Below are 27,953 nucleotides of genomic sequence, written 5' to 3' on the forward strand. Positions count from 1 at the left end.
GTGCCTGGTTTCTGGGACAAAATCTGTAATAGAATACTGAGATTCCGTTTCCCTTCTTGTTGGGTTATAAATTATTGTATGTCTGAAATCAATAAATTTAAGAAATTCATAAATTGTGTTCATAAAAGTGCTCATTTTCCATTGGACCAGAACTTCCGGCACGATAATCCCCATTTTAATCCTTCTATTGTTAAAGGGTAGATTAGCTAAATCACCCTAAACAATAGCTGCCGGCACAGTGAGAACACCCCTCTACACCGAAACGTCGCATTAATTGCACTACAGAAGTTGTATATCCATAGAATTATCTCCCTTGTTTATCATGCCAACTTGTAAATGTCACTAAAAGAAGTCTTCTTCATATAGATTATAAATGTGTTGTGGAATATTATGAATATCATGTGAGGATAAATACTGGTGTAATATGAACTCGACTTTCCCTTTTGAGAATACGTACCACTTCCGTGGTCTAGTGGTAGATCGTCCGGACAGCGGAAGGTCCGGGGTTCGATCCCCGGCCGCGTCATATCAAAAGGCGTTAAAGATAGTACTTGTTGTTACCCTGTCTGACGCTCGGCATTAGGGGTTTAACAAGGACTGGACGACACAGTCAGTATATACTGTGTCTGAGTGGGGTATTCATGTCAGACTGCGGCATGGTATCTCAGAGGGCTAGCACTAGAAAATCGGACTAGTACAAGCAGCCACATACACACGTGTATTCACGTCGCTATGTAAGTGCAATAATCTTAAACCCCATTTCAGTTAACATCAGGGGCGGTCGGGTAGCTTAGAGGTTAAAGCGTTCGCTCGTCACGCCGAAGACCCGGGTTCGATTCCCGACATGGGTACAATGTGTGAAGCCCATTTCTGGTGTCCCCCGCCGTGATATTGCTGGAATATTGCTAAAAGCGGCGTAAAACCTTTGCGAAAACGCTCTTCACTTATTGAAGCAAACGTAAAATCGTTTCCTTTATTCAGGCCACCAACATATACTTTCTAAAAATATTTAAACAATAAGAAATCATTCAATATTTATTCACACACAATTTCGCACTGTGTTATGCATGTCGAAACTAAAATATACAATAATCTGTAATAAAAGCATATTCATGAATTCATACATGTGTGTATACACATGGATCGATGCGCATGATATCACTGGATTGTCTGGTCCAGACTCGATTATTTACACACCGCCGTCATATAGCTGGAATATTGCTGAGTGCGGCGTTGAACGACAAACAAACAAACAAGCATACATGTGTGTAAACAAAACAAGAATCAATTATTTAATATCACAGTTTCGCTTATAAAACATCTGCCACAATCCCTTCTCAACAACGAAAACAGTGACAGTGTTGTATGTACAATCAACTCCGCATGGAACGAACTTAAAGGGACCTGCAAAATCATTTCGCTATATCCGAACAGTTACGCTACATACCACTCCTGAAGTCTCGCAATCGCATTAAAGCTGATAATTTATTCCGCTTCTCCACAAAGGGAAGCGGAATTGAAGCCGAGTCTTAGCTACACCCTACTTCGTGATTACAATAGTGAACTAACTGTTCATTAAGTTACAATTGTTTCGTGTTCCAAAATGACATTCCATCTGGTCAGTTAAAGGGACAATCCATCTGGTCACTTAAAGGGACATTCGCTCTGGTCACTTAAAGGGAATTCCATCTGGTCACTTAAAGGGACATTCGCTCTGGTCACTTGAAGGGACATTCCATCTGGTCACTTAAAGGGACATTCCATCTGTTCACTTAAAGGGACATTCCATCGCCCACCAGTCTAAAGTAGACCGATACAGTTATAGGGCCAGATTAGTCAAGTGGAAGAAGCGTTGCATCGATACGTCGGGGTTTGATTTCATGTTTATGGACAATGTGCAAGACCCGTTCAAGATGTCCCATTCAAGATATTGCAGCACATTGCTGGAGTTAAACCTCACTCACTTAAAAGGCTGATGTCGCAGCTTGTATATTATTACTGAGATCATAGTTTCTGACATATCTGTAACCGTAAACGTACAATTGGTGCTTTTTTTGTCAGGTGATGTTTAAGATAACAAAAAGAAACTTTGAACGAAGCTGTTTCTTTAGTTATGTTTTATGTATATCGGTATCAAGTTTGAAACTGAAACCCTTCGTTCGCAGGAATAATAATAAGAACGAAATAGCGAAATGAGTTGTATGGTGTAACGCCGCTTGTAGCAGCATTCGAGCAATAGCAAGCGGCGGACACCAGAAATGGGCTTCACATGCAATACCAATGTGAAGAATCGAACCCATGTCTTCGGCGTGACGAGGGAACGCTTTGACCAATTGGCTACCCTGCCATTCTGAGTATTCTGAGTTTGAAGGCTAGTCGGTGTAATACGGGTGGAAATTTGGATTCGGATCCGTTGATCCTTACACAACTAAGGTACGCAACTCTATACAACCAAGTACAGCTCCTTACACGACCGGGCCACCTGAGCAATGAGGAAGCAAGAGTAGTATCTTTTATCAGACCTCCCAGTTTACGAAATTGTGTACCCTTTTGCAGTCATTACCCTTAAATAAGTAGGTTAATCCACTTACGTGCTTGTGTATATTAAGCACAATACGACGTGTTCATTCAAGTCTAATCATTATAATCTTTGGTATTTAACTGGAGGCTAGATAAACCTAGATTAACTACGATGTGATAAGGCTGGCTACACTGGAGAGATTAAACCATATACTTAATACAGGTTACCACGGGACGTGCCTTAATGACACCTTTTATCCATGACTTGGTACGATTTGATTGTAACGAAATGTCTATCGGCAACGAATTTCACAATTAATGAATGGACGACTTTCCTTTCCAGTCTGTCGTCCATATTCAACAACCGTGCATTGAATATATTTTTATCTTGCATTCTAATGACTTGCATATGATTGCTATTATTTTGTACGGAGACCAGCTATGTTTCCAGCAAAGTCTGCTAAACCACATATTTTCGTTTCATTAAAAGTATAAGCTAAATGGGTTTGGGCTTTTTAAAACCCAGCTTGCGTTCGGTATCAGAGGCTGAGGTTATGAACGTCAAACTATGGAAGGAATACAGTTTAGATAATCCCACGTTCGTGATCATAGTAAGATCGTTTTGACAGGAAGTTCGACCCCTTCTGTGTTACGAATAAGTTGCCCTTCTACCACGGCCCGGCCCGATTCAATCCCAGAGCGAAATAAGACGAAATAGAACAAATCTCAAAATAACGACACCTGACAATCCTGCAATAACGTATTTACGGGTTTTGCGAACCGGGTAAAATATACTATATCAGTTTAAGTGAGTGAGTATGATTTTACGCCGCTTTTAGCAATATTCCAGCAATATCACAGCGGGGGACACCAGAAATGGGCTTCACACATTGTACCCATGTCGGGAATCGAACCCGGGTCTTCGGCGTGACGAGTGAACGCTTTAACCACTAGGCTACCCGACCGCCCCCTATATCAGTTTAAAAGGGACTATTATCAACTCTCTGGCACCAATTACCACCCTATGTATAAGCTTGGAATCAATGCCTTGTGTAAAACTCAGACAATGTGTGTAATTAAAGTAACTAGTCCAATGCTGAATTGGAAAAGATAAATGAAGATTTTGAAAACAGGATTTAGAGAGAAGTGAATCTCATTTGCTGGACCTACTGCCTCTTTAAGACGCCACGTTTCTTCTGTCATTTCGACTTCTTTTGAGCGATTTAGACGTTAGGGATAGAGCCATTCTAACCTGAGACAGCCACGTTTTGTCTTTGAAGGCGTTTGCTATCGACATTGACTCAAGCGCGCGCTCACGAGCTGTGCCTCCTTTCATGCGCGTGACGAGGTTGATGACGGGGAAGATGAAGTCCTCCTCTCTCATCCCGTTGAGGTAGAAAAATGGTCGCTGGTCCACTTCCGTGCTGACTAGCGGAAGTGGAATTGTTCCTTCCGTTGATTTAGCCTTAGAAAGCAGGACGGAGGACGACATCCGGTTTTTCTTCTTGCGTTTTTTGCCGTCTGAGAGATCATCTGATTTCAGTACTTCATCCGTGACGCTGGACGCTGACGTCATCGAAAACTCTGTGGCCACTTTACTCTTTGTATCACTCCGCTCCGAGTTCATAACATTAACATTTGGCATAGAATTGGACAGTTTGCTTCCCTTTGTCTGCAAGAAATATGCTCCTTTGCCTTTCAATAATCGCCCAATACCACCAAGCTTCTCAATCTTATCCCTGGCAGAATCACTGTCTGATTTTTGTGACTTTTGATCATCTTTACAAGCAGACATAAGGTTAGACTGAGAGAGACTAGGAATCTTCAATGGTCGTGATTTTCCTTTTATTGGTGGGAGTTTAACTTCTCCATCAGCAGCTATACTTCCGGTTGGTGTGTCTCTTTTCATCGTCTCAGGTGTCATTGTTACCGGAGAACGCGACGACAGCGATTTTTCTTCAACGTCACTGCAGCCGTCCTTGACGAAGGCCTTACTGGCACGTGACACCGTTTCCTTGACCCTCACCCTGTCTGAAAGCTTCCCCCATTTTGTCTTCTTTTCTCCTATCGATTTTAAAGCCGTCATTGCTCCAAGTTGCCTGAAGTAGACTTCAGGGTCTACAGCATCTATGGTTGTATCATACTCAATATGAAAGCCATGTTTTCTCTTTTCTTTGAGAATCTGAGCCTTCGGTTTCCCGGTCATCGGACTGGCCGAGAACCCGTCAACCGACACGCCATGGCCGACCAAAGGTCCCGTTGTAAATAATTTCCGTTTTAGGGAAGATTTAGAATGTCCATATTTGATGAAAACCTTTTCCTTAGCAGCGTCACACCATTGCTTTATTTTGGTATAGAGCGCAAGGTTTAGAGATATATCCTTCTTGAAGGTAAGCTTACTCCACTGCTTTGTCAATATGAAGGACGCACAATTTTTAACCTTCTTCCTTAGAGCTATATTCAAGGGAGCTAACCCATTGCCATCTTTCGCCATGAGGCAGGTTATATCATGATTCACGAACATCCTCAGTGCCCCAAGTTGTCCCATCTCCGTAGCCTCGTGCACCGGCGATTTCAGACTCTCGATGTGGGAGAGGTTGCTACACCACTGTCGTTGTGGATGTTCCCCAATCGGCTCGTCACACCGGACGCCGTACCTCAACATGCAACGAGCCAGATCCACGTTACCACAATGAGCAGCCACAAACAGCGCCACCTTCATCTGGAAGCGGCCGATGACGTCATCAGGGGCGATCTGGGCGACCACCTGGGGCGTGAAGCCAAGGGCGCAGAGGTTGAGGAACTCGTTCCAGCCGTCCCAGTTGTCCAGTTTGATGGTGTGGCCGGTGTCCACGCCGTAGTCCTCGAGACGGTGGCCGTCGTACATTTCCTTGCCATCCGTTGTGGTCAACCGGAAGATGCTGACAGGGAGACCGGATCTTTTCGCTGCTAGTGATCTGCAAGTTGTTATAAATTAAGAGTATTAGCCGATTTTGTTTCCGGATCGTAAATATCATAGGAACAGAAATTGTATAAGTTAAGCCTTTGGCGAACATTATGCAAATCTTCTATTCCCAATAAACATAATTATTCCTAAAAAAACATTATCGTACACATCACATCTTAGAAATTTATAACGAGAGCCATTTGGCGAGCATAATACATATTTCTATTTCTAATACATGTATATGGTGTTTTTTATACGGAAACACACGAGGGCAATGAACTATTTATCGTTTAATGTCATTCTCAAAATAATCGATGTTTAAGACGTATCACTTAATGAAGTAACTTTAGAAACCTCGTATGAATACAGTGTTTGAGTAAACCGCCTCATTTATAAGATAGTGCCATGTGATTTACTATCATGTTTATCTACAGACATCTTCACATCGCGAAACTCCTCTCTGAAGTTATTGGGAACATCAGACAATAACGTATTGATCAAACAGACATTGCATCGGAATGTGGATCTAAAATGTAGTGGTGATGGTGCCCGCATTTCGCTGTACAGAGTTGCCTCCTTTTGGCACGCCCAAAAGTTAGGATTGTGTGTTCGAATCCCGGTTTGCCCCGATAATGCTTCTAGGTTCGTCAGAACCATGCCCGTGCTCGTGGGTTTCACCAAAGTGGACTTTCCTCCCACATTAAGCTTACACGCCTTGGAATAACTGGAATATTGATAAAAGCAGCCAACTCACTCGCTCACTCTGTGGTCTACACTTACCTGAGCTCCTCCACAGGTGTCTGGCCGATGGTGAGGGTGTCGACCACGTGGATGGTTTCATTGTTGTGGGAGCAGTTGATAAACAGCACAGGCTTGACCTCCTCCTTCAGCTGGATCCTCACAGTCGTCCCTGGGACTATCCCAAGGTCAGAGAACATCCAGTCGTCCCCCAGATCCGCCCCGGCGTACGTCAGCACCAGGATCTTCTTGTCGTGACGGTACACGTCCATCGGGATGTTCAGCCGCTCCTGGATCATCTGCTTCAGCTCGCGCACCGAGCACGTGGTCGGGACGTCCAAGGTCACGCGGTCTCCCTCGTAAAGGCCGAAAATCAACATCGTGGGAGGCGCTTTGGGCAGTGACTGTAAGGGTGATTTAGATAACTTGAGAACTCGATCCCTTGCGGAGGACTTACTCAGATGGTCAACAGAGTCCATTGACCTTTCTTCTGAGTCGCTACACTCATAGGTTTACGATCGTTTGTGGGCGACGAGAAACATGCATCCGCTGTGCGGTTATTGTCACTATAAATGTCAAGCAGGACACACGTCACAGGACCGTAGATGTCGGGTTAATGTCGTCCACGTGGTCACTTCCTGTTTTAATCAGCACCTACAAGAGAAAACATTGAAATGTTCAGGAGTTCACCTTGCACTCGAATGATCCAAGATTTTCAAACCAAGAGCGAAACTGTTAAGACTTCATATGCCATTCCAGAACCAACCAACCAACCCCATTGTTCCACCACAAATGTTTACTGGAATTGATCTATCAACATATAGCCATGGCATCTGAAACATAGGTACAGAGTTTATACCATGGTTCACCATCACACAAGGTACCGAGTTTATACCATGGTTCACCGTGACATTAGGTACAGAGTTTATACCATGGTTCACCATCACACAAGGTACAGAGTTTATACCATGGTTCACTGTGACAATAGGTACCGAGTTTATACCATGGTTCACAATCACACAAGGTACAACGTTTATACCTTCTGTTCATGTCAGTACCTTGTGTGCTCTGGTTTTGTTTTCACTCTTGAGTGGAGTAGTTTCCACATTTCAACTCTTGGACGACTATCAACAAAGCCTCCATGGCGGGTCGGATGCCCAGTCGTCTAAGGCGCCGCGATTCACTGTGCAGAGTTGCGTCCCTTGGGCAAGCCAGAAATCTATGATTGTGGGTTCCAATTCCTGTTCGCCCCCATTATGTTTCTAGGTTTGTCAGCACCATACCCGTGCTCGTGGGTTTCACCGAAGTGGTAAACGTCTGAGACCTTTATCACTTCGGGCTTCCCTCCCACATTAAGCTGACACGCCGCGATATAACTGTTATACGGTAACCCAACTCACTCACTAGTTGTAGCTTTAACCAAAGGGATTTGAATTTACAGTCTTCGCACATATTCGTTGTTAGTCCTGTTTTAACTGAGCCCACGTAACAGGCATGTAGAATACCGTCGACAAATCTACCTCTAACCCCTAATGAACTGTCACATGTCAACAGTCAACATCCAGAAATCGCTGTATCAACATGCCTGTTTACCGAAAGTATACACATCAATAACAAAACATGACGCTATTAGCTGTACAAACATCGTCACAAATGACGGACATATTCTGTTGTCCAAACGTACTGGACCATAGATCCCCACCGTCTACCGGTAACAACCATGTACAGTCAGCAAGCTGGCCCAAGGTCTTTAAGCACAATACCCGTGTCAGACGAATAAGCCTCTATTCACATTAATAAGAAGCGGAAAATCGGGACGGTATTTGTTTTGTGTGTGTATCGTCAAACAATCCACCCTCCCCGCAGAACTGATACCTGGACAATAGATGAAAGGGTCTTATATTTGAATTAATATCTGATTAATAGTTGTGTTGTACATTGTGGTGTGAGGAATGCAGTAAATAATCTTTCTTTATCGTGGTATGATAGGCTACAACGGGACTGGGGTAGAATAGGTCTTCAGCAACCCATGCTTGCCGTAAAAGGCGACTATGCTTTTCGTAAGAGGCGACTAACGGGATCGGGTGGTCAGACTTGCTGACTTGGCTGATGCATGTCACCGAATCCCAATTGCGTGGATCGTTGCTCATGATGTCAATCACTGAATTGTCTGATCCAGACTCGAATATTTACAGACCGCCGTCATATAGCTGGAATTTTGCGATGTTCGGCGTTAAACAACAAACAAAGAAACAACGCTACGAGACATCATGAATCGACTGTTTAGATGTGTTTGTATATAGTTATGTTGTAACCGTATTTGTCCTTAACACTAACGCTGTTGTTCTATGTTTAGGTCTAGATTACATGTTTGGTTCTTCTACTAGGAACAACAACAAATAGATGTTGTCAGGATTTATTTGATGTTAAATAAATATCTTGAATTGTTTTAACAGAACATTGAATGTTTCGAAATGTAATTGTTAAAAAATACATGTAAAAATATAATTGTTGAAAAGATATTTAAGTTTAATTTCTTTAAAATAAGTCTTAAATAAAAACAATGAGATGTTAAAACGATACATCAAACCACACAATTAAGGATATGCGTTTCCGTGAAACATTTATTAGTCTAGCCTCATCATAGAAAAGGAGGGGGCACGGGGGGCCAAGTCGTCTAAGGCGCCGCGATTCGCTGTGCAGAGTTGCATCTCTTGGGCACGCCAGAAATCTATGATTGTGGGTTCCAATCCCGGTTCGCCACAATTATGTTTCTAGGTTTGTCAGCACCATACCCGTGCTCGTGGGTTTCACCGAAGTGGTAAACGTCTGAGACCTGCATCACTTCGGGCTTTCCTCCCACATTAAGCTGACACGCCGTGATATAACTGGAATAATGTTAAAAGCGGCGTTAAACTGAACTCACTCACTCACTCACTCACTCACTCACTCACTCACTCACTCACTCATTGGAAAGGAACAGTATGGTGTAAATGAGCAGGCATTGTTGAAAAAGTCTCAGATTGTTAATAGCTAATTTGATATATTAAGTTCATATAAAACAGTGGATGACTAATAAATCATCAACTGTCAGAGATCGTGGGGTACAGCTATAGGATTTAGAGGGAAAGCAATTCTAAACATGGTATGTACTACTTTCCAAAGATAAAGGTGTGTTAAAATATATTTTTAAAAATATTTAAATAATATATATATATCCCATTTTATAGTCTCAATATCAGTCTTCAAGACACACAATGGAGCAGTCTCGACCTCATAACGACAGATAATGCTCTGTATTTACGACTTCTAATATTGACATAGATTCGTCAATCTGTTTATGAAAGAGACCACTAGAACAGTTATCCATTGTTGACTATGTTTGATTTATTATCTAATAATGTGAATTTCACCGACCAACTCCGACCCCCTGTTGGGTCCCGAATCTAATCGAATGTGTCTCGAGCTGGTTTGAGATTATTCCAGAGCAGACCTGAGACTTAACTCAGCGTTAAGGCGTTGTGTTATTTACTGATTGAACGGTAGATTTAATCCAAAGGCTGTCGTGGCGTGTACCAGCAACATATCAATGTTAATAAAGCTTGTTAGTGACAGTTGTTGTTAGGAGTACATTGTTTACTGGCGTGATTAGTCATATTAATTCAGGGTATTTGACGGTGTACCTCTCCAACCGGGCAATACATAAATAAATACGTCAAAATAATAACTTCCCAGACTGTTGAGTTCATACAAAAACTATAGGCAACAATTGGAAATCAGTGACAAAGCCCCACCCATTGTTTGTGGCCTAATATAATTTTTTTTGAAACTTAAGCTCAGTTTATGTTTATCTTTTAAATGCTTGGTGGGCCATCCAAGGCCTCAAAAAGTTTTTAAAAAGATTTTATGCCTTCAAGTCAAGCTAACCATAAATCTAGAGAAAAGAAAATGTATATAATATTATACAGTCGGTTATCATAAATATCTTCATTTTCATGGATATTGGGTTTCGTATCCCTGTTCTAAAAATCCAATCCAGTTTTTCGTTTTTAAAAATTAAATTATCACTTATATTTTTTACAAATTATTATTAACATTTTAATTACACACGGATTCAAATGTGACAATACATAAAAGCATATGGCATTCTTACAGAACGTCAAAACTATTCAAGTTATCAAATTTAATACGTCACATAAACGGCCTGATATCTGTATCCTTGTCTTCAAGTATGAAGCGTATACATAGTTTTAGCTTTCTTGCTTCGGGTAATATACCTGATAATGTACACGTATATATTTACACTGTAATACAGATCCAACAATACACGTTCATATCCACAATGGCGTCTATAATACCTCATTCAACTTATCAGGTATAGATACGCCATCATCAGACTTCCCGTTGGCCGTTCGGTTAATGACCCTTAGCTCTCTATTGACCCGGAAACACATGCAAGGTCAGGGGTCAGAGTAACACCTACAATCAAATGTTACAGAATACAAAACCCACACATTCTGCAGCTATAATAATGGTATATAATTCCCTGACACGTTAGAGTATTTTAACTCAACATGATCGCTACACTGTGATATCTGATTTTATGCTTCGTGATGGTCGGCAACAACGTGTTTCAAGATGGCGGTCGGGAGGCAGGGCATTGATAGAGTCACGTAACTGCCGATGTAGTTCAGAAGTTTAATACGCACTCCAGATAGACAAGAGATATTGTTCGCCACGCATGACTTGCTTCATGTAATAATCGTGCGAGGGGACGTCATACGGAAGCCTTTTAGGGCCATTTGATTTTTTGATTTCTTTCGATACCATCTTGAAATTTCAAGATATTAAGTTGAAATTTCAAGATACTAAGTTGAAATTTCAAGAAACTAAGTTGAAATTTCAAGATACTATCTTGAAATTTCAAAAAAACTAATTTGAAATTTCAAGATACTATCTTGAAATTTTAAGATGCTAAGTTGAAATTTCAAGATACAGAAGTTGAAATTTCAAGACATTAAGTTGAAATTTCAAGATACTAAGTTGAAATTTCAACTTAATGTCTTGAAATTTCAACTTCTGTATCTTGAAATTTCAACTTAGCATCTTAAAATTTCAAGATAGTATCTTGAAATTTCAACTAGTTTCTTGAAATTTAAGCTTCTGTATCTTGAAATTTCAAGATAGTATCGAAAAAAATAAAATACAAATGGCCCTAAAAGGCTTCCGTACGTCAACTCGTGTTATCGCGTCGCGATTGAACGAAAGATTGCCGCCATGTCATAAAAAATGGGTATTTGCCTGACACACGAGATCTAATGTTATTCCACGAGGGATTCCGGTGCACAAAAATCTGCCAATGTTTACTGTAGTTTTTTATTTGTAGACGATCGTAGAAGAAGAAATACGCTCTAAATCCTACAGTGCACAGTGGCAGATCTTTCTAACGATACAACCCGGAGCCCGGAGATAAACAGAAAAGTTGATATTTACCATGAATGGATGAATTGAAACGTAAGCTTCGTCCTGTTGCCGAGATAAAGCGGAGATGTTGTGGACGAAGGCGCAAAACAAGAGTCTTCTACTACGTGGACTCGATTGGAATCGAAATTAGATTCTGGAAGCAAAATATAAATTGGCATTACCTAATTAGGAGGAACTTTAAAAGATAGCTCACCTTACACACTCAAAATGAAGCAGTGTCAGTCTCGCCTATTTCTAGACCTTGTAATAAGCGTCATTTTGTTGAACTGAGACCTGTGTAATTAGGTCACCTACTGTTATAATCTCATAAGCACCCGTGGAGATTCCGGGTAAGAATATAATTCTCCAGCAACCTTTGTTTGTAGTAAGAGGCGACTAAATGGATAGGGTGGTCAGACTCAGTGACTTTGTATACTGCATGTCATCATATCCCATTTCGTAGATCGATGCTAATGCTGCCAATCACTGGATTGTCGCGCAGATTCGATTATTTACAGACCGTTGTCATATAGCTAGAATATTGCTGCGGGCGGCGTTAAACAACTAATGACAAAGACATAACTGGCATGGGCTAGCAGGCAGAAGTTGTGCCCGAACGACGTGAATGTAAGACCCTTGGCAGTGCCCACTCTGAGACACTGCTCCACAGTCTGGTGCCAGTGCCCAGGTGGACGTTGTACCTGGCGATCTGTGAAGTAGACCAACAAAGTGAGTTTCATGACATGTGTCAAATTTGACAGCTGCCCCGTTCCCAGTCCCTCTTTAAAGTTGTTACAGTATATCCCAGTGGCGGCACTACGGGTCGTTGGGGGTGGGGGGGTCGTGACCACTCCACCCACACCCTCATCCACACCCTTATCCACACCCACAACCACTTCAACACCCACACCCACACCCACTTCCTCATACACCCACACCCGCACCCGCACCCAAACCCACACCCACACCCACACCCACACCCAAACCCAAACCCACACCCGCACCCGCACCCGCACCCGCACCCACACCCAAACCCGCACCCGCACCCGCACCCACACCCTCACCCTCACCCTCACCCGCACCCGCACCCGCACCCGCACCCGCACCCACACCCACACCCAAACCCACACCCGCACCCACACCCAATCTCACATCAACACCCACACACATACCAACACCCACACCCACATGAAACACCTAAACCCACACCCACACCCACACCCACACCCACACCCACACCCACACCAACACCTACTCCTTCACTCACACCCACATCCTTTCGAAATTTTGAAAATAACATATGGGCCCCAATGACCTCAAGTAAAACATTCTTCTATAGTAGTTTTTTCCCCGGTCAAACGGACGCAGAGATCATAATGGGTCCTATTCGGGGATTTGATAATCAGTAGATCCAGGCACTGGTAAGGAAGGCAACTCAGCACGGCAAATTGCGGCTGTAGTCAATCCGCGCCATTGACAAATGAGACACAACGAAGGAACGCAACTGTGCGCAACGAATCGCGACGACATTGACCATTGGGAACCTATGCCCTAGATTCTGGCCAATTTCAACCATGGTCAACATCTCATACAGGAAAAAACATAATTCAAATTATTAATAAACAGTCCAGGTCGGGACGAGGCTGTGTGGTACACTGAAGGGCGAGACGATTGAGATGTCTTTGACAACAAAGCTTCCCGTGTCCCACTTTTGAGTAGGGACGAGCTCTCTATCGGAAGCAAAAGAAAATACAACTACACCATTTGGTTCGGTATTCAGTGTTATTCACGGACTGTTCGTTAATCCATACTTTTCTGAATTGTAATCAATGTGTCAATGACGATAAAAAATATAACAAACCTTTCAGCAACTAAACACACTCCATGTTAATGAAGTAGTTCATCAATACCCATAGATCAATATCAAATAATATTCCCGTATACAATATAGCAGGGGAAAAAGGTCTAACTGGTTCTCGGCTTTCTCCGCGCGCTGTGGTTTGAAGAGACGGAGCCCAGCTCGAAACGATCACAATGGGCTATTACCATTATCTTGATCGCATAAACATGCTGCAATAAACAAAACAAACACGCCCTTCTAGAACCAGCGAACTACATCAGACGCTGTGCTAGTCTGGAACAGTTTCCAGTTTCTGTTTCCATATTTTTGGCATTCATTCGAAACACCATCGACGAACAAACGAATTTGTATATAATTGTTTAAATTCCTAGTGACCGCATCAGTGGTCTAGTGGTTAGAAGGTCTGCTCGGAGAGGGGAAGGGGTTCGACCCCCGACCGCGTCATACCTAAAGACGTTAAGAAATGGTACTTGTTGTTACCCTGCCTGGTGTTCGGGAGTAGACGGATTGAATAGAACAAGAACTGGTCGGTTCGGAGTCAGAACTCGCTGTCTGAGTGGGGTATCCATGCTAAACCACCGCGTGGTATCCTAGTAGATTAATAATAGAACACCAGTCCAGACTAGTGCAAGCAGCCATACACGCACACACGCGCGCGCACACACACACGCACATGTGCATGCACGCGAAATAATCTTGAACGTTAAACCACATATCACCTCAACTTAATTTTTTATTGAAAACAGAGGTTAAAATTATGGCACATATAGTTCACGGTATAATCATATTGTCGGCATACGTCAGAGCAAAAATACTGGTAGATGACGATGTTGATGATGATGATGGTCATGTTGATCGTGATGATCATCATTAATTCATAACACATGTTTGACTTGATTTTTATGCATTCCTGGGCGTTATCCCAAACTTTAAAAATGTTGGCCTACATGACAACTTCATGAGCTTATATGTCAGGTAGTGTATAGCCTTTGGATATGGAGATTTAAATTCCATTTTTATTGTTTTTATTTTGAAACATTACCAGAAAATATTAAAGAGTAGAATGTGGTATAGGTAATGTATTTATATTTAGCAATTATATAAGTTAAACAGTATATATTTCTACAATCATATGTATAGTGGATGGAGATGTATAAACAAGGGTTCCCCGTATAACTATCTCTCCTGTATAAAATACATCATACATTGTACAGAATAGTTCCATTAACATGCTTAGCAAAATGCAGGTGGTATTCAAATAAGTGTCATACAGGTAAATATATACATGTATATAGACATTCCAAAGTTTTACAGATACATAATTATAAAGCAATCTAGATGTCTAGATCGTGTATCACTTGTATATCACTAGTTTATAACTTGTGAATAGGAGGTATATTCCAACACTACCCATTTCATAAAATAATACATTCCTGGTTTCTGGTCGTGGATTAATATCTTCCGTTAAATTTGTATTTACATATAAAAAGTTTAAAGGTCATATTCACTCTTATAGAAATAACAATTACATCTAATAATCGTAAACTGAGGGCCAATGAATGATAATGCAAAGCATCTTCATAACGGTGTCCGTATTAACAATATCCTGAGTCATATAAGAATCTATCATATCTATGGCCTTTCCCACTGCACCCCCGGTATATATCGTCGCCGGCGACAATATATGCCCGGCGACAATATATGCCTTCAGTCCTGTGCCTTCTGCAACCATTACACTATGCAACTGTGTAGTATCCGAAAGCAGGGATGCAAGTGCTGATGTCAGGATGAACCGCCAGGTATGACACAAACAAGCCCGGTTAATGAATAAGCCGTTTACCTTTTTTACGAGAACATATTCCATATTGAAACAAACAGATCCATTCCAAAATCAATCAACGGAACACATCCGAACTGGTCCTGATCAATGGAGATCTATGTATTGAAGCACAGCCCTTGGTGTAACATTCTAAGTGCTTACGTTGCAACCAACAGCCAGGGTTAACCTAGGCGGGCGAAGGGGGATTGTGGCAAGGGGCGATCAGCTTATCGTCACATTGACTACAGAGGGATTCAATACTTTACCGCTTTGAGTGGGAGTGCCTGTAGCCAGCTGATTGCTTCATGTAATACAGGTGTGATGTAGGTATTTCTTTCAGCGTTATTGATTTGGCCAGGTATGTAGTGTGAACTATGATCCGGTGTAATGTGATAAGATTTAAGCAGAGGGCATAGACACACATCAATTCAAGGGGCAGATTGACGTATGCAGCTACCGAATGTCTTCAATACGCTGTTTACAATAAATTTCCCAAGATAGTTCACAATCTTGAAATGTTTTCAAAATGATGGCAACTTAAACGGTTCAACATGTTAAATAGAGATATTCAAGTAGAGTTTATTTCCTCCAAGTTTCAGGCCATAGGCCCATAGAACATACATTATATCAATATAGTGTATGCATAAATACATGAAAGGAATATCATACATAAATAATATATCAGTGAATTGTGAGTGACTCGCGTAATTATATAATCTAAAAGCGTGGTAGATATATTTAGCAAGTTGTGTAATAGTGTATTTACATTTAGAAGACATAAGATTTACAAATTTTTCATATGATGGATTAGTGTGAAAATATGTATCAATAAAATGTAAACGTAATGTTGAATATGAAGTACAAATAAGAAGGAAATGATATTCATTTTCAATGTAGTTGAAGTCCAATTTTTGACATTTTGGGCAAAATCTTTGGTTTTCTTCTATATTGGTATGACGTCCAGTTTCGATCATAAGTTTATGGCAGCTGCATCGGAATCTTTTTAGGGTTTCTTTATAGATCTTCTTGTTTACTTCCTGAAGGTACATTTCTATTGTTAATACCGATTTGAAAGTTACATATGTTTTAAGTTTTGATTTTTGAGATAGGTTTTCAATCCAACGTTGTTGACAACAGTCCACGATACGTTGTTTGAATTGTGAAATGAATATTTGCGGATCTCCAACATCTTGAATTATCCAGGCGTAGCCAAATCCATACTTGAAAAGAATGTTTTTTATATATGTAGCCCAGGATATACGGCCAGCTTCATCTAATTTGTACATCATTAAATACGTTTGCTTCGGTAGACGATCAGTGTTCATAGAGATTAATTTTGTCCAGTATTTAATACATTTACTAATATAATACACATATAATCGTTGTCTTCCAGTTTCACCAAGAACAGCGTCATTGCTTGCATTATTTGGTAGGTAAAGAATCCGTTTGTAATATTTAGTCTGTACCATCTCTATAGTTTCGTAGTATTGGAACCCCCAAACTTCAGATCCATATGTTAATATTGGTAAAACCATGGATTCGAACATCTTGATTGCAGTAGTGATTGGTAATCCTCCACATAGATAGTTTATTTTATAGATATAATGACATACTTTTTCTGCTTGTTGTGCAAGTGTTGCCGTTGCTTTTGTCCATAGCAATTTAGGAGTGAAAAAAAGTCCCAAATATTTATAAGATGAAACAGTCTTTGGCCGAGACTCGATTATTTACAGACCGCCGTCATATAGCTGGAGTATCGCTGAGTGCGGCGTTAAACAACAAACCAACCAACATATACTTTAACCCGATAAAAACGTCATCATAATAATAAGCGGGCCTCAGAAATGAAAACAAGCACCGTACATCATTCAAATAACAATCGGAAGGAGTCATTAATGAACAACATATAATAACCGCGTCCTCTGAAAAACAAATGACATGGTTTTTTATTATACGTTTGGACGCTTGGAACACAGATATAATGCATGTGCTGTCTGAGACGTTAATGATGACTTTTCTCTGCGTTAATGAAGTATTTACGGTAATTGTAGTGAGATTTATGTGAAGACAAATCCGTTTTCTATGGAGGGTTGGACTTGAAGCTATACGTGTTTTATAGTGGTACTTGTTGACCCTCAAGGTGACAATACATACCCTCCCAGCAACACGGCCTAACGGGTATTTACTGAGACGAGAAATTATTTTACATTTTCAGAAGAATGTCTTTGATGGCGGACATGTAAATATCCCAGTATACACACACTTACAGTAACATAAGCATTACTTAGAGTGGGGGTCGGAAGCGCAGTAATCTAAGGCGTTGACCCCCTCAGGCTCTACAGAGTATGGGTTCGATTCCAGTAAGAACCTTGGTTTGTCGTAGGTTTAACAATATTAAGCGTATGTCTCCGTGATATAACCGTTAAACTGTTCAAAGCGACGTTAAACCAAAGACACACACCAACTCGTTACCCGGACATTAAATTCCTCTATCTCTAAACCAGGATTTTTTAGTTCATGCCTGTCAGCACATAACCCCTTTTCTAGCCATAATACAGCATTTGTAAGTCTCTGTATACAGACTGGCGTTCAACCACTAACACGTCCGCACTTCACAATATGCCATACACTTGTACTTAATCTATATAACAGGGCCATCGGCTCAAGCAAGCCTAGAGTTCTGATATGCGGGCCAGGAACAAACTATGGGGGTGCTTTAAGGGGAAGTACCTTCTCCGTTCAGGATCAGCCTGACTGCATCTGCGGATTTTCAAGTACCTCTCGTGAATTTATATAACATTGCTTTCTTATTTCGTCAAGGCTGTCGTGAGCCACTTACTGCCACAGGTAGCTGGCATCACCGGATGTCAGTTTGGTGATAGGTTAGGCTCAGTATAAAAAGTTACTTGTTTCTTTACTCTTTGAGACCGCCTCCGTGGTCTAGTGGTAGAGCGTCCGCCCGGAGAGCGGAAGGTCCGGGGTTAGGTCCCCGGCCGCGTCATACCAAAAGACGTTAAAAGATGGTACTTGTTGTTACCCTGTCTGGCGCTCGGCATTAAGGGGCTAAAACAAGGACTGTATACTGTGTCTGAGTGGGGTATTCATGTTAAACTGCGCCATGGTATGGCACTATAAATCGGCATCAGTCCGGACTAGTAGAAACAGCCACACACACACGTGCATGTACGTCGCTATTTAAGTGCAATATTCTGGACGCGACGTTAAACTCAATTTCATCTCACCTCACCTTTACTCTTTGAATATGTGAGGTGAAATGGGGTTTAACGTCGCGTTCAAGATTATTGCACTTATATAGCGACGTGTACATGTGCGGCACGTACGATCTAGTTATGTCAATTGTTATGTGGCAGTATATTTTATTATTAAACAATGGTTGTAACTGTGTTTCATCGTTTCTATTGAGATTCGGTAGACGCTTATTGCATTGGACAGTGATTAGTTGTCAGTAATATACTACTGTTTAATCGAAGCAGTTTTTAGGAAGTTACTATATTTACGAGTAGATGCTGGCGTGATATGTAAACCTCCTATATACCGTGGACTCATGAAAAATATTCTGTAACGTTCTAGTGCCGCTAGAGGGGGCACGGGTGGCCCAGTCGTCTAAGTGGCCGCGATTCGCTGTACAGAGTTACATCCCTTGGGCGCGCCAGAAACCTATGATTGTGGGTTCGAATCCCGATTCGCCCCGATTATGTTTCTAGGTTTGTCAGCACCATACCCGTACTCGTGGTTTTCACCAATGTCATAAGCTTCTGAGACCTACATTACTACGGGCTTTCCTCCCACATTAAGCTGTCACGCCGCGATATAACTGTAATACTGTTAAAAGCGGCATTAAACTCACTCACTCTAGTGCCGTTAGACTGGCGGGGGAACTGTGTAGAAATTTCAAGTAGCTTGTTAGGCTGTACATAAGGGGACAAGAGCATGATTACGTATCTCTCTCACGCATTTTATTAGATCGGGACCAGCTTTCACGTGAGGATCAATCATCATCCCCGATTCCCTGCTTAGCCTATCTCGGAAGCTTGACAACTGTCGCCGCCGGGTGAATATATATTATTATCACCGAATGTTGCTAGTTTTGTATCTTATTCTAACCACTGCCATCATATTATATATTGCCATCGAATATTGTGTACTGCCATTGTAATTGATGTGCAGTAATTTGAATTGATTTGCAAACTTGTGAATTTGGTAATACATTGTTGATTGTATGCCACTTGTTGGGTGTTTGTTGGTTTTACACTATTTTTTTTAAGTACAGATTTCTGGGTTAACATATTGTTTCAATTGGGTGAGTGAGTGAGTTAATATTTAACGTCACATCGGCAATATTTCAGCCATATCGTGTGTTTCAATTGGGAATCGACATTGGGAATGTAACACAATTTTATAGTTTAACATGGATACCCCTCTTAGTATACTGACTCCAAACCGACCAGTTTTATGCCCTTAATACCGAAGGCCTAGGGAGATAACAACACGTACTATCATATGGCCTCTTTCGGTATGACGCGACCAGAGTATCGAACAACCGACTTTCCGCTCTCAGGGCAGACGCTCTGTTCATTAAACCGGAGGCAGTCCTCTTTGCAATATGATGGTGTGAACATAATACAAAAAATACTGAATTGCCATAGTGTGTATGGAAAATAAATGTCACAAGTGTGTTGCTTGTATGAAGTCGACATTCCTGAGAAAGTCAATACGGATTTCACTGTATCTGCTTCTGTATGACACTGTGGTACTTGTTGTTACCCTGTCTGGCGCTCGACATTAAGGGGCTTAAACAAGGACAGGTCGGCTCGGAGTCAGTATACTGTGTCTGAGTGGGGTATTCATGTTAAACTGCGGCATGGTATCTCAGTGAGCTAGCACTATAAATCGGCATCAGTCCGGACTAGTACAAGCAGCCACACACACACACAGACACACACACGTGCATGCACGTCGTTATATAAGTGCAATAATCTTGGACGCGACGTTAAACCCCATTTCACCTCACCTGTTTGACACTGACAGTCAATGGGTATCTGAAACCATCATCCCTGATCTAGAGTGTACAGAACTCAAATAACCCTATACTGAAGCTGGAATGAGTGAGTTTTACGCTGCTTTTAGCAATGTTATTATTCCGACAGTATCACTGCGGGGACAAAACGAATGGCGTCAAAATAATACAATGTGCACATGGAATCTTAGATATGAGCGAGCGACTCTGCATAGTCCAGCTATTTGACGGCGGCCTGTATATAATCCAGTGATTAATATCATGAGCAACGTGCCACGCCGTCGGCGTACGAGGACAGGCAATCGATCAAGTCACCGAGTATGACTACCCGATCCATTCAGCCGTCCCCTACTACAAGCGTAGGTTACTGGGGACGAATAATATTCTAACCCGTAAAGAGTGTTGCGAAGTGAAACAGGTAGTCAGTTTCCGAGTCCTCCCCGCCTGTCGAACTACAATACGTCCGATGTAGAAAGGGATGACATTGACCCGGATGCTAGGAACCTATTCTAACCCAGAATCTCCACGTGGCTGCGGATGAGTAATATCGACCGAGAACAAATGAATCATTGGATTTCTCCTAGTTGTACTCCAAGCGTGTGTTTTGTTTGATCCCACATATATCATCCATTGGCTATTGGTATAGGAAACTCAATCGGCTATCAACTGTTTGTTAGCAAACAATATAAAGGACAGTGATTGATCAGGGCAGGATACAGGCTGCTGATTTATTGTCTCACTATAAAGGCTGTAATCTCATAATATTTGCAGTTCTAAACACTCTGTTTTATAAGGTTTATTTATTACATATATTTTTGTAATATGTAAGTTTTGTTTACCCCGGTTTTGAACAACTAAATGACCCTATGACCTTTACAAGAAATATATTACCACGATTGAGGTTTCGATGGTGCTGCTGAACCATGAAGCAGACATATTGACAAGGTTACTCTTTTAAAATCTCTGGTCACCTTAATACCTTGCAATATATAGGTAAATTAAAACGACAAAAAGACCTCCACAACCACAAGACATCTGCACTAAAAGCAGAGCTCATTGCACGACTCCGACCACACGGTGAGCAAACAGTGATGACACCAGGCACTCGCTACAAACACACGCAAAGGCAATTTAAAAAACAAAATACAACAACACGGGAACACCCGGCATGAGTACACACGGTAAGAGATCATGTATTAACATACCTTAGTAACACTGGGCATGCCACTCCTTGTACAGATCAGGCTAGTCAAAAAGTGCCCAAATCGTTTGAAAGGAATAGGAGTCAGAACACAACCTTGTCGCACACCATGTCAAAAGTTTTTTCAGCCTATTTGAGGCGACTCTCCGCGGGTCGGGCGTCGCGTATCTGCCTGTCATCGATAGCCATACGGCAGTAACTCTGTCATACACAGATAACAACACACGCTGACCCCAGGGGAACTGCCGTGTGACACGCAGATTCTCCCGCGTTCCTCTCGATAGTGTGTATGAGGCATCTATAAGTCTGTATTCAGTAAGTAGTGTAAGGCATAGGCCCATGCTACATCAAAGTGTATAAACGAAGATCTAAGGCGCAGAGCTTTGTAGACATAAGTGGCTAAGTTTTGCAGAGTAGGCACATTCACTGAAGATTTTAGCATGTTAAACTTATATGGGGATGGATGGAATTTCCGAGGTATGTACCTATATCTCAGATTATTATATACACTGCATGTTAGAATAAAACGATTTTCATCCTCGATATATTGATGTTTGCAGATTAAACACAATCTGTCTGCTTTAGGTTCCTTAATATATCTGCCAGTCTCAATTCTGAGCTGGTGAGACAGAGGTCGGGGCGATGTGTGTAGCATAACAACTTCTCTGAGGTTTGTCTCAATTGTTTATATGGGCTCATTCATATCGTGCTCTCTAATCACGTTGATTATATGCCTTGACATGTTATTAGTAAGTGAGTGAGTGTGGTTTTAGGCCGCTTTTAGCAATATTCCAGCAATATCACACATTGTACCCATATCGGGAATCGAACCCGGGTCTTCAGCGTGAACGTTTTAACCACTAGGCTACCCGACCGCCCCTGACATGTTATTAAATACGCTATGACAAGAAATAACATTTTAAACAAAATTTAATACGTTTTTTCCTCTATATTTTGCATTGCGGCAAAACATGGTGGGACTTTAAGAATTTATTGGGGTAATTTAAACAAGGCAAAAACAATATTCGATAAGAATCATCATAAATCAAGAACAATGTAATAAAAAAAGTGCATGACCACACATATTTACCCGTCCAATACATGTCAGTAAGAAAGAAACATTTGTTTAGCTATGTTCTGAGAGAGGCAGGACGACCTCCAGCAGGTCATTGGGTGATTGTGGTATCTAGAGTTGTCACACAGTAAACATCACCTAATCAGAACGTTTACCCCCGCGGTGCAATGACGTAAATGTCATTGAATACTGCCACTTGCTCATATGCAATGGGTCACTTGAGATATCCGTATCCTCACTTGACTATGACGTAGCAGTGAACCCCCGGATGGACATCTACCGAGTCCCCCCCCCCCCCCCGTAACTACTAACTGGCTCCTGCAAGATTAAAAATAAGGCTAGGAAACGGTGGTATGTGGTTATTAAACTCTCAACAGACTGGATATCTTTTCAGGTCGTGGCACGGGCGTCGCAATTCGGTGTGCAGAGTTGTGTCCCTTAGCCGTGACATGATCCGCTGTTCCTGGGTTCGACTCCCACATTCGCCCTGATTATAATACTTAATTTGTTACAATGTCACGGCTCGTGGGTTTCACCAAAGCGGCAAACATTTACTATGTGCTATAATGAACTTTCCTCTCTGAGCTGACTTGCTGTGATATAACTGAAACACTGTTCCAAGCGGCGTTAAACCCAAATCACTCACTCACTCACTCACTCACTCACTCACTCACTCACTCACTCACTCACTCCGCAAATGCGAAAAGACGAAACCACGGTACAGTTCATAACTGGGACAAATACTTTAAGCGAATACGGTTACCCACTTCTCTTGGGTCAAAGCTCTTCAGAACTTGTAAAGATTGTTTTTACTGATAGGAGAGTTGTCTCGAGTGCCCAACAAACAGTCAGACATGAGTTGATTGTTAGAAAGTACTTGCACCACAATAACTGCCTATACTACCAATAGATAGACATACAGAGTGTTTACTTAAACAGGGCTTGGCTTTACAAACGGTCCTGGGCGGCCGGGTAGCCAAGTGGTTAAAGCGTTAGCTCGTCACGCCAAAGACCCGGGTACAATGTGTGAAGCCCATTTCTTGTGTCCCAAGCCGTGATATTGCTGGAATTTTGCTAAAAACGGCGTAAAACCATACTCACTCACTCATTACAAACGGCCGGCGTCGACAAGATTGTTTCCGGGGATTCTCATATGTTCAAAATTTATAATATATAACAAAATACTCCTTAATATACAACGATGCAGTGAGCGTATAAGTACTGCTGATGTTACGTGAATCTTTCCTTTACTAGTGACCGTTTCCGTGGTCTTGTGGATAGAGCGTCTGCCTGGAGAGCGGGAGGTCGGTGGTTGGATACCCGATCAAATAAGAACTGATCGTCTCGGAGTCACTATACTGTGTCTTATTGCCAATGGGGTATCCATGTTAAACTGCGGCATAGTATCTCAGTGCTAATGAGGACTATAAAACCGGCTACACACACACACACACACACACACACACACACACACACAAACACTTGAATGCACGGCGCTATATAAGTGCAATAATCTTGAACGTGACGTTAAACCCCATGTTACCTCCTGTACTAGATTCACTGATATCATGAGCATCGATCTACGTCATTGGGATATATTGACATGCATCAACCAAGTCAGCGAGACCACCCAATCCCGTTAGCCGCCTCCTACGACAAGCATGGGTTGCTGAAGACCAATTCTAACCCGGATCCTCAAGGGGATAACTGACCAGGTGGTCAGGATCATTGACTTTGTTGATCGCACGCCGACGACGTGAGGCGTTGCTTCAAGTATCGTTCACTGGTTTGTCTGGACCAAATGTGATAAGTTACAGGCCGTCGACATATAGCCTGAATATGTGATCGTATCCCAATTGCGTTGATCGATGCTCGTAATGGCAAGCACTGGATTATCTGGTTTATTTACGGCCCGCCGTCATAGAGCTGGAATATTGCCGAGTGCAGCGGTAAACAACAAACAAACGTCTAAGAGTGATGTTAAACAACAAACAAACAAACATGTAAGTTAGAGCAATATTTATCCAAGCTCAATCCCTGAAGCGACAACAATAATATTTTGATCATCTGGACTAGTTTCTAGGCCTTTAATTATTCTACGTGCAGATATTCCACAGTCATGGGACCGTCCGGACTGTAGGGTTTCCGGATTATCCGGGTGATGAATAATAAAAATTTTAAAAAATTAAAACGGATATAGCACCAACAATTAAATTTAATCGTTGAGTGAGCGCAGCCATACCTGAACACTAACACCATTACCCCTGTCAATAACATGCTTAATGCTAATTACGGCTGGGTGAAACCTAACAATGGCTTCAGTCCTACGGCAGGGTGCAACCTTACAATGGTTTCAGTCAAGGATCGGGTTAAGTTAACACCCCTACACATTTCTAGCTGCTTTGTAAGCTGGTCCGTTCCATGCTGTTAACACACACTCAAGGAGCCTATGAGGTAATGGCATGATTAACTGGAACTACACTGGGAATACCGTTTGAAGGCTGGAGACTTCAGTGGAGGGATTACTGTGCATTCATATTGCCATACAGCACGTCTTATGTCACAGTTAATGACAGCGTTGTAGTCGTGTTGGTAGGTGTATGGGTTTGGGGCTTAAGTATATAAGCTTCCAGATCATATTGTTAAATATTACATATACGATATGAACGTGTTATACATTGGTGGAATATTAATATTCATGCTGTTGACAGCCGCGATTGTTGCAATTGTTGGAAATGTTCTTGAAATAAATTGACAAGTGAAAATTGTTGGTTATTTTCAGATCTTAAGGCTTTTGCATCTCTGGCTGAATGAATGAATGAATATTGTTTAACGCGGTGTTTAGCAATATCACATCAGATGCATTTTTATAATGTGTACATGTGCGGAATCGAACCAGGGGCATCAGCGTGAAGAGAGCGCGCTAACCACTAGACTACCCCACCGCCCCCTTTTTCTTAAGACAGCCTCCCTGGTAGAGCGTCCGCCCGGAGAGCGGAAGGTCGGGGGTTCCAAAGAACGTTACAAGATGCTACTTGTTTCCCTGCCTTTCGCTCGGCAGTAAGGGGCTTAAACAAGGACTGGTCGGCTCGGAGTTAGTATACTGTTGGGTATTCATGTTAAACTGGGGCATGGTATCTCAGTGGGCTAGCACCAAAAAATCGGCTTTAGTGCGGACTAGTACAAACAGCCACACACACACGTGCATGCACGTGGCTATATAAGTGCAATCATCTTGAACGTGACGTTAAACACAATTTCACCCCACCTAACCTCGTGTCACCATACACTGACCTAGACGTACGACAGTCGTAGCCCTAAGATTGCATTGAGAAACAGTGTTTGATTGTTGTTCAACGTCATACTCAGCAATATTCCAGCTATATGACGGCGGTCTCTAAATAATCGAGGATGGACAAGACAATCCAGTGACTGACATCATGAACATCAACCAACGCATTGGGAAGCGATAACATGCAGCCAACAAAGTCATTGAGCCTGACCGACCGATCAATATAGTCGCCTCTTAAAAGCATAGGTTTCTGGGGATCTATATTCTTAAGCCCCGGGGCCCCATACCCCAACAACCCCCAACCACCCCAAAACACACCCACAACCCACCCACAACCCACCCCAGCAGAATTTCTGCAGTTGTAAACAGCAGACGGAATTCAAAGTTATCGTGTATGTTTTAACTTCTTTTAGGGGCATTTAGAAGTTGGTGTGTTGAACAAGGGGGATAGTTCTATGGATATACATGTCAACTTCTTTATTGCAATAAATTTAGTGTAGATACTAACACAGTTGTTTGATGATTATCACACTGAAACGTCGCAATCATTGTAATAAAGAAGTTGTATCTCCATATAACTTTCTTGTATACAATTTTTAGCTTCAATAAAATCAGTAAAACGCCCATTCGGGGTAGAATAGGTCTTCAGAAACCTATGCTGGCCGTAAAAGGCGACTATGCTTGTCGTAAGAGGCGACTAACGGGATCGGGTGGTCAGGCTCGCTGACTTGGTTGATGCATGTCATCGTATCTGAATTGCGTGGAACGATGCTCATGATGTCAATCACTGGATTGTCTGGTCTAGACTCACTTATTTACAGACCGCCGTCATATGCCCCGATTATTGCTGAGTGCGGTGTTAAACAACAAACAAACAATAAACGCCCGGTCGTGTCACTGGATTATCTGGTCAGTATCACCAGATTGTCTGATCAGGATTGATTATATGGTATCATATGGCAGTACTCCTGTGCGGCGTTAGGCAACAAACAAACAATTACTTTTTATACAAAATGTATAAGTGACGCGGGCTACTAGTAGCGCATAGCACGCGGTACTTCCATCCAAGTGAGTGAGTGTGTATGGTTTTACGCCGCTTTTAGCAATATTCCAGCAAAATCACGTCGGAGGACACCAGAAATAGGCTTCATACATTGTACCCATGTCGGGAATCAGACCCGGGTCTTCAGCGTGACGAGCGAAAGCTTTAACCACTAGGCTACCCGACCGCCCCACTGCCATTCAATCAGTTAAACACAGGAACTTTGGTTGAAACAAACGGTACTCGCAAAGGAGGGTTTATATCGTTGAAGTCATCAGATGTTCCCTTGCAGTGCATAGGATAACGATGCAATATACAAAATAGACTGGAAAACTCTTAGTAATATCATTTAACATACCTGTAATTAAGCTTCCAGGTATCCCCGGCTGTATCTGCCTGGCTGCTGAGATCACTAAGGCAGGTGTGTTACCTGTCCGAGCAGCGTTATGTTTCAAGTGGAACATTCACATAGTTAGATTAACCCCAGATTATCCCATAATCCTAGGACAAAGCCAGATGACCACGGTCGCTCATAGGTGGCGCCAACGTATCTGAGAACGTAGGTAGATACACGTACTTGACAGATCCGAGTGATAGGTTGCTGCCCGAGGGTGAACAGATTGGACCCGAGGAACTCCGATTGCGATTTGTTTACCGATTGCCAAAGCCTGTTGCTATATTAAATTAATGTCATTATTGTTAACTGTAGAACTAGGATTCTACATAACCGCAGAGAATTCATGACGATCGTGTATCGACCGAGCTTAATACATGAGGATGCGTGATAAACACATCACACACGCTATATATGATCATTTATCTTGTAGTGCATTGGAATGAAAATTCCTTGAAATATACTACTGGCGTGCTGAGTGATATTTATGCGTGCGAGGTGTCTTTAATTATGGTAGCGACAAATCAGATAATGTTGTAGAGAGAGGGTCATTTGACTGGTTA

General features: G+C 42.0%; 1 protein-coding gene across 4 annotated transcripts; it reads right to left on the reverse strand.

The window, feature by feature from the left end:
* Nucleotides 1-1,022: 1,022 nt before the first annotated feature.
* LOC124150995 lies at nucleotides 1,023-27,516 on the reverse strand. 4 transcript variants are annotated; one of them, XM_046523216.2, is made up of 4 exons: nucleotides 21,592-21,710; nucleotides 11,699-11,822; nucleotides 6,248-6,859; nucleotides 1,023-5,477 (listed from the first exon to the last, which is right to left on the reverse strand). In XM_046523216.2, the coding sequence occupies exons 3-4, from the start codon at nucleotides 6,682-6,684 to the stop codon at nucleotides 3,698-3,700; spliced, it is 2,217 nt and encodes a 738-aa protein (XP_046379172.2). In that variant the 5' UTR covers nucleotides 6,685-6,859; nucleotides 11,699-11,822; nucleotides 21,592-21,710; the 3' UTR covers nucleotides 1,023-3,697. The 4 variants fall into 4 exon arrangements, with proteins under 4 accessions (XP_046379172.2, XP_046379171.2, XP_046379174.2 ...); XM_046523215.2 differs by lacking the exon at nucleotides 21,592-21,710 and adding an exon at nucleotides 15,370-15,528; XM_046523218.2 differs by lacking the exons at nucleotides 11,699-11,822; nucleotides 21,592-21,710 and adding an exon at nucleotides 27,355-27,516.
* Nucleotides 27,517-27,953: the final 437 nt, after the last annotated feature.

This window comes from Haliotis rufescens, unplaced genomic scaffold (genome assembly GCF_023055435.1).
Source record: "Haliotis rufescens isolate VD_foot unplaced genomic scaffold, xgHalRufe1.0.p SCAF_15, whole genome shotgun sequence".
Classification (NCBI taxonomy): domain Eukaryota; kingdom Metazoa; phylum Mollusca; class Gastropoda; order Lepetellida; family Haliotidae; genus Haliotis; species Haliotis rufescens.

Bases quoted from the DNA above. Each gene is read 5' to 3' on its own strand.
- LOC124150995 (XM_046523218.2), bottom strand. From the start codon at position 6,684: ATGGACTCTGTTGACCATCTGAGTAAGTCCTCCGCAAGGGATCGAGTT. The intron at 5,478-6,247 runs GTAAGTGTAGAC...AACAACTTGCAG, and splicing joins ACACCTGTGGAGGAGCTCAG to ATCACTAGCAGCGAAAAGAT.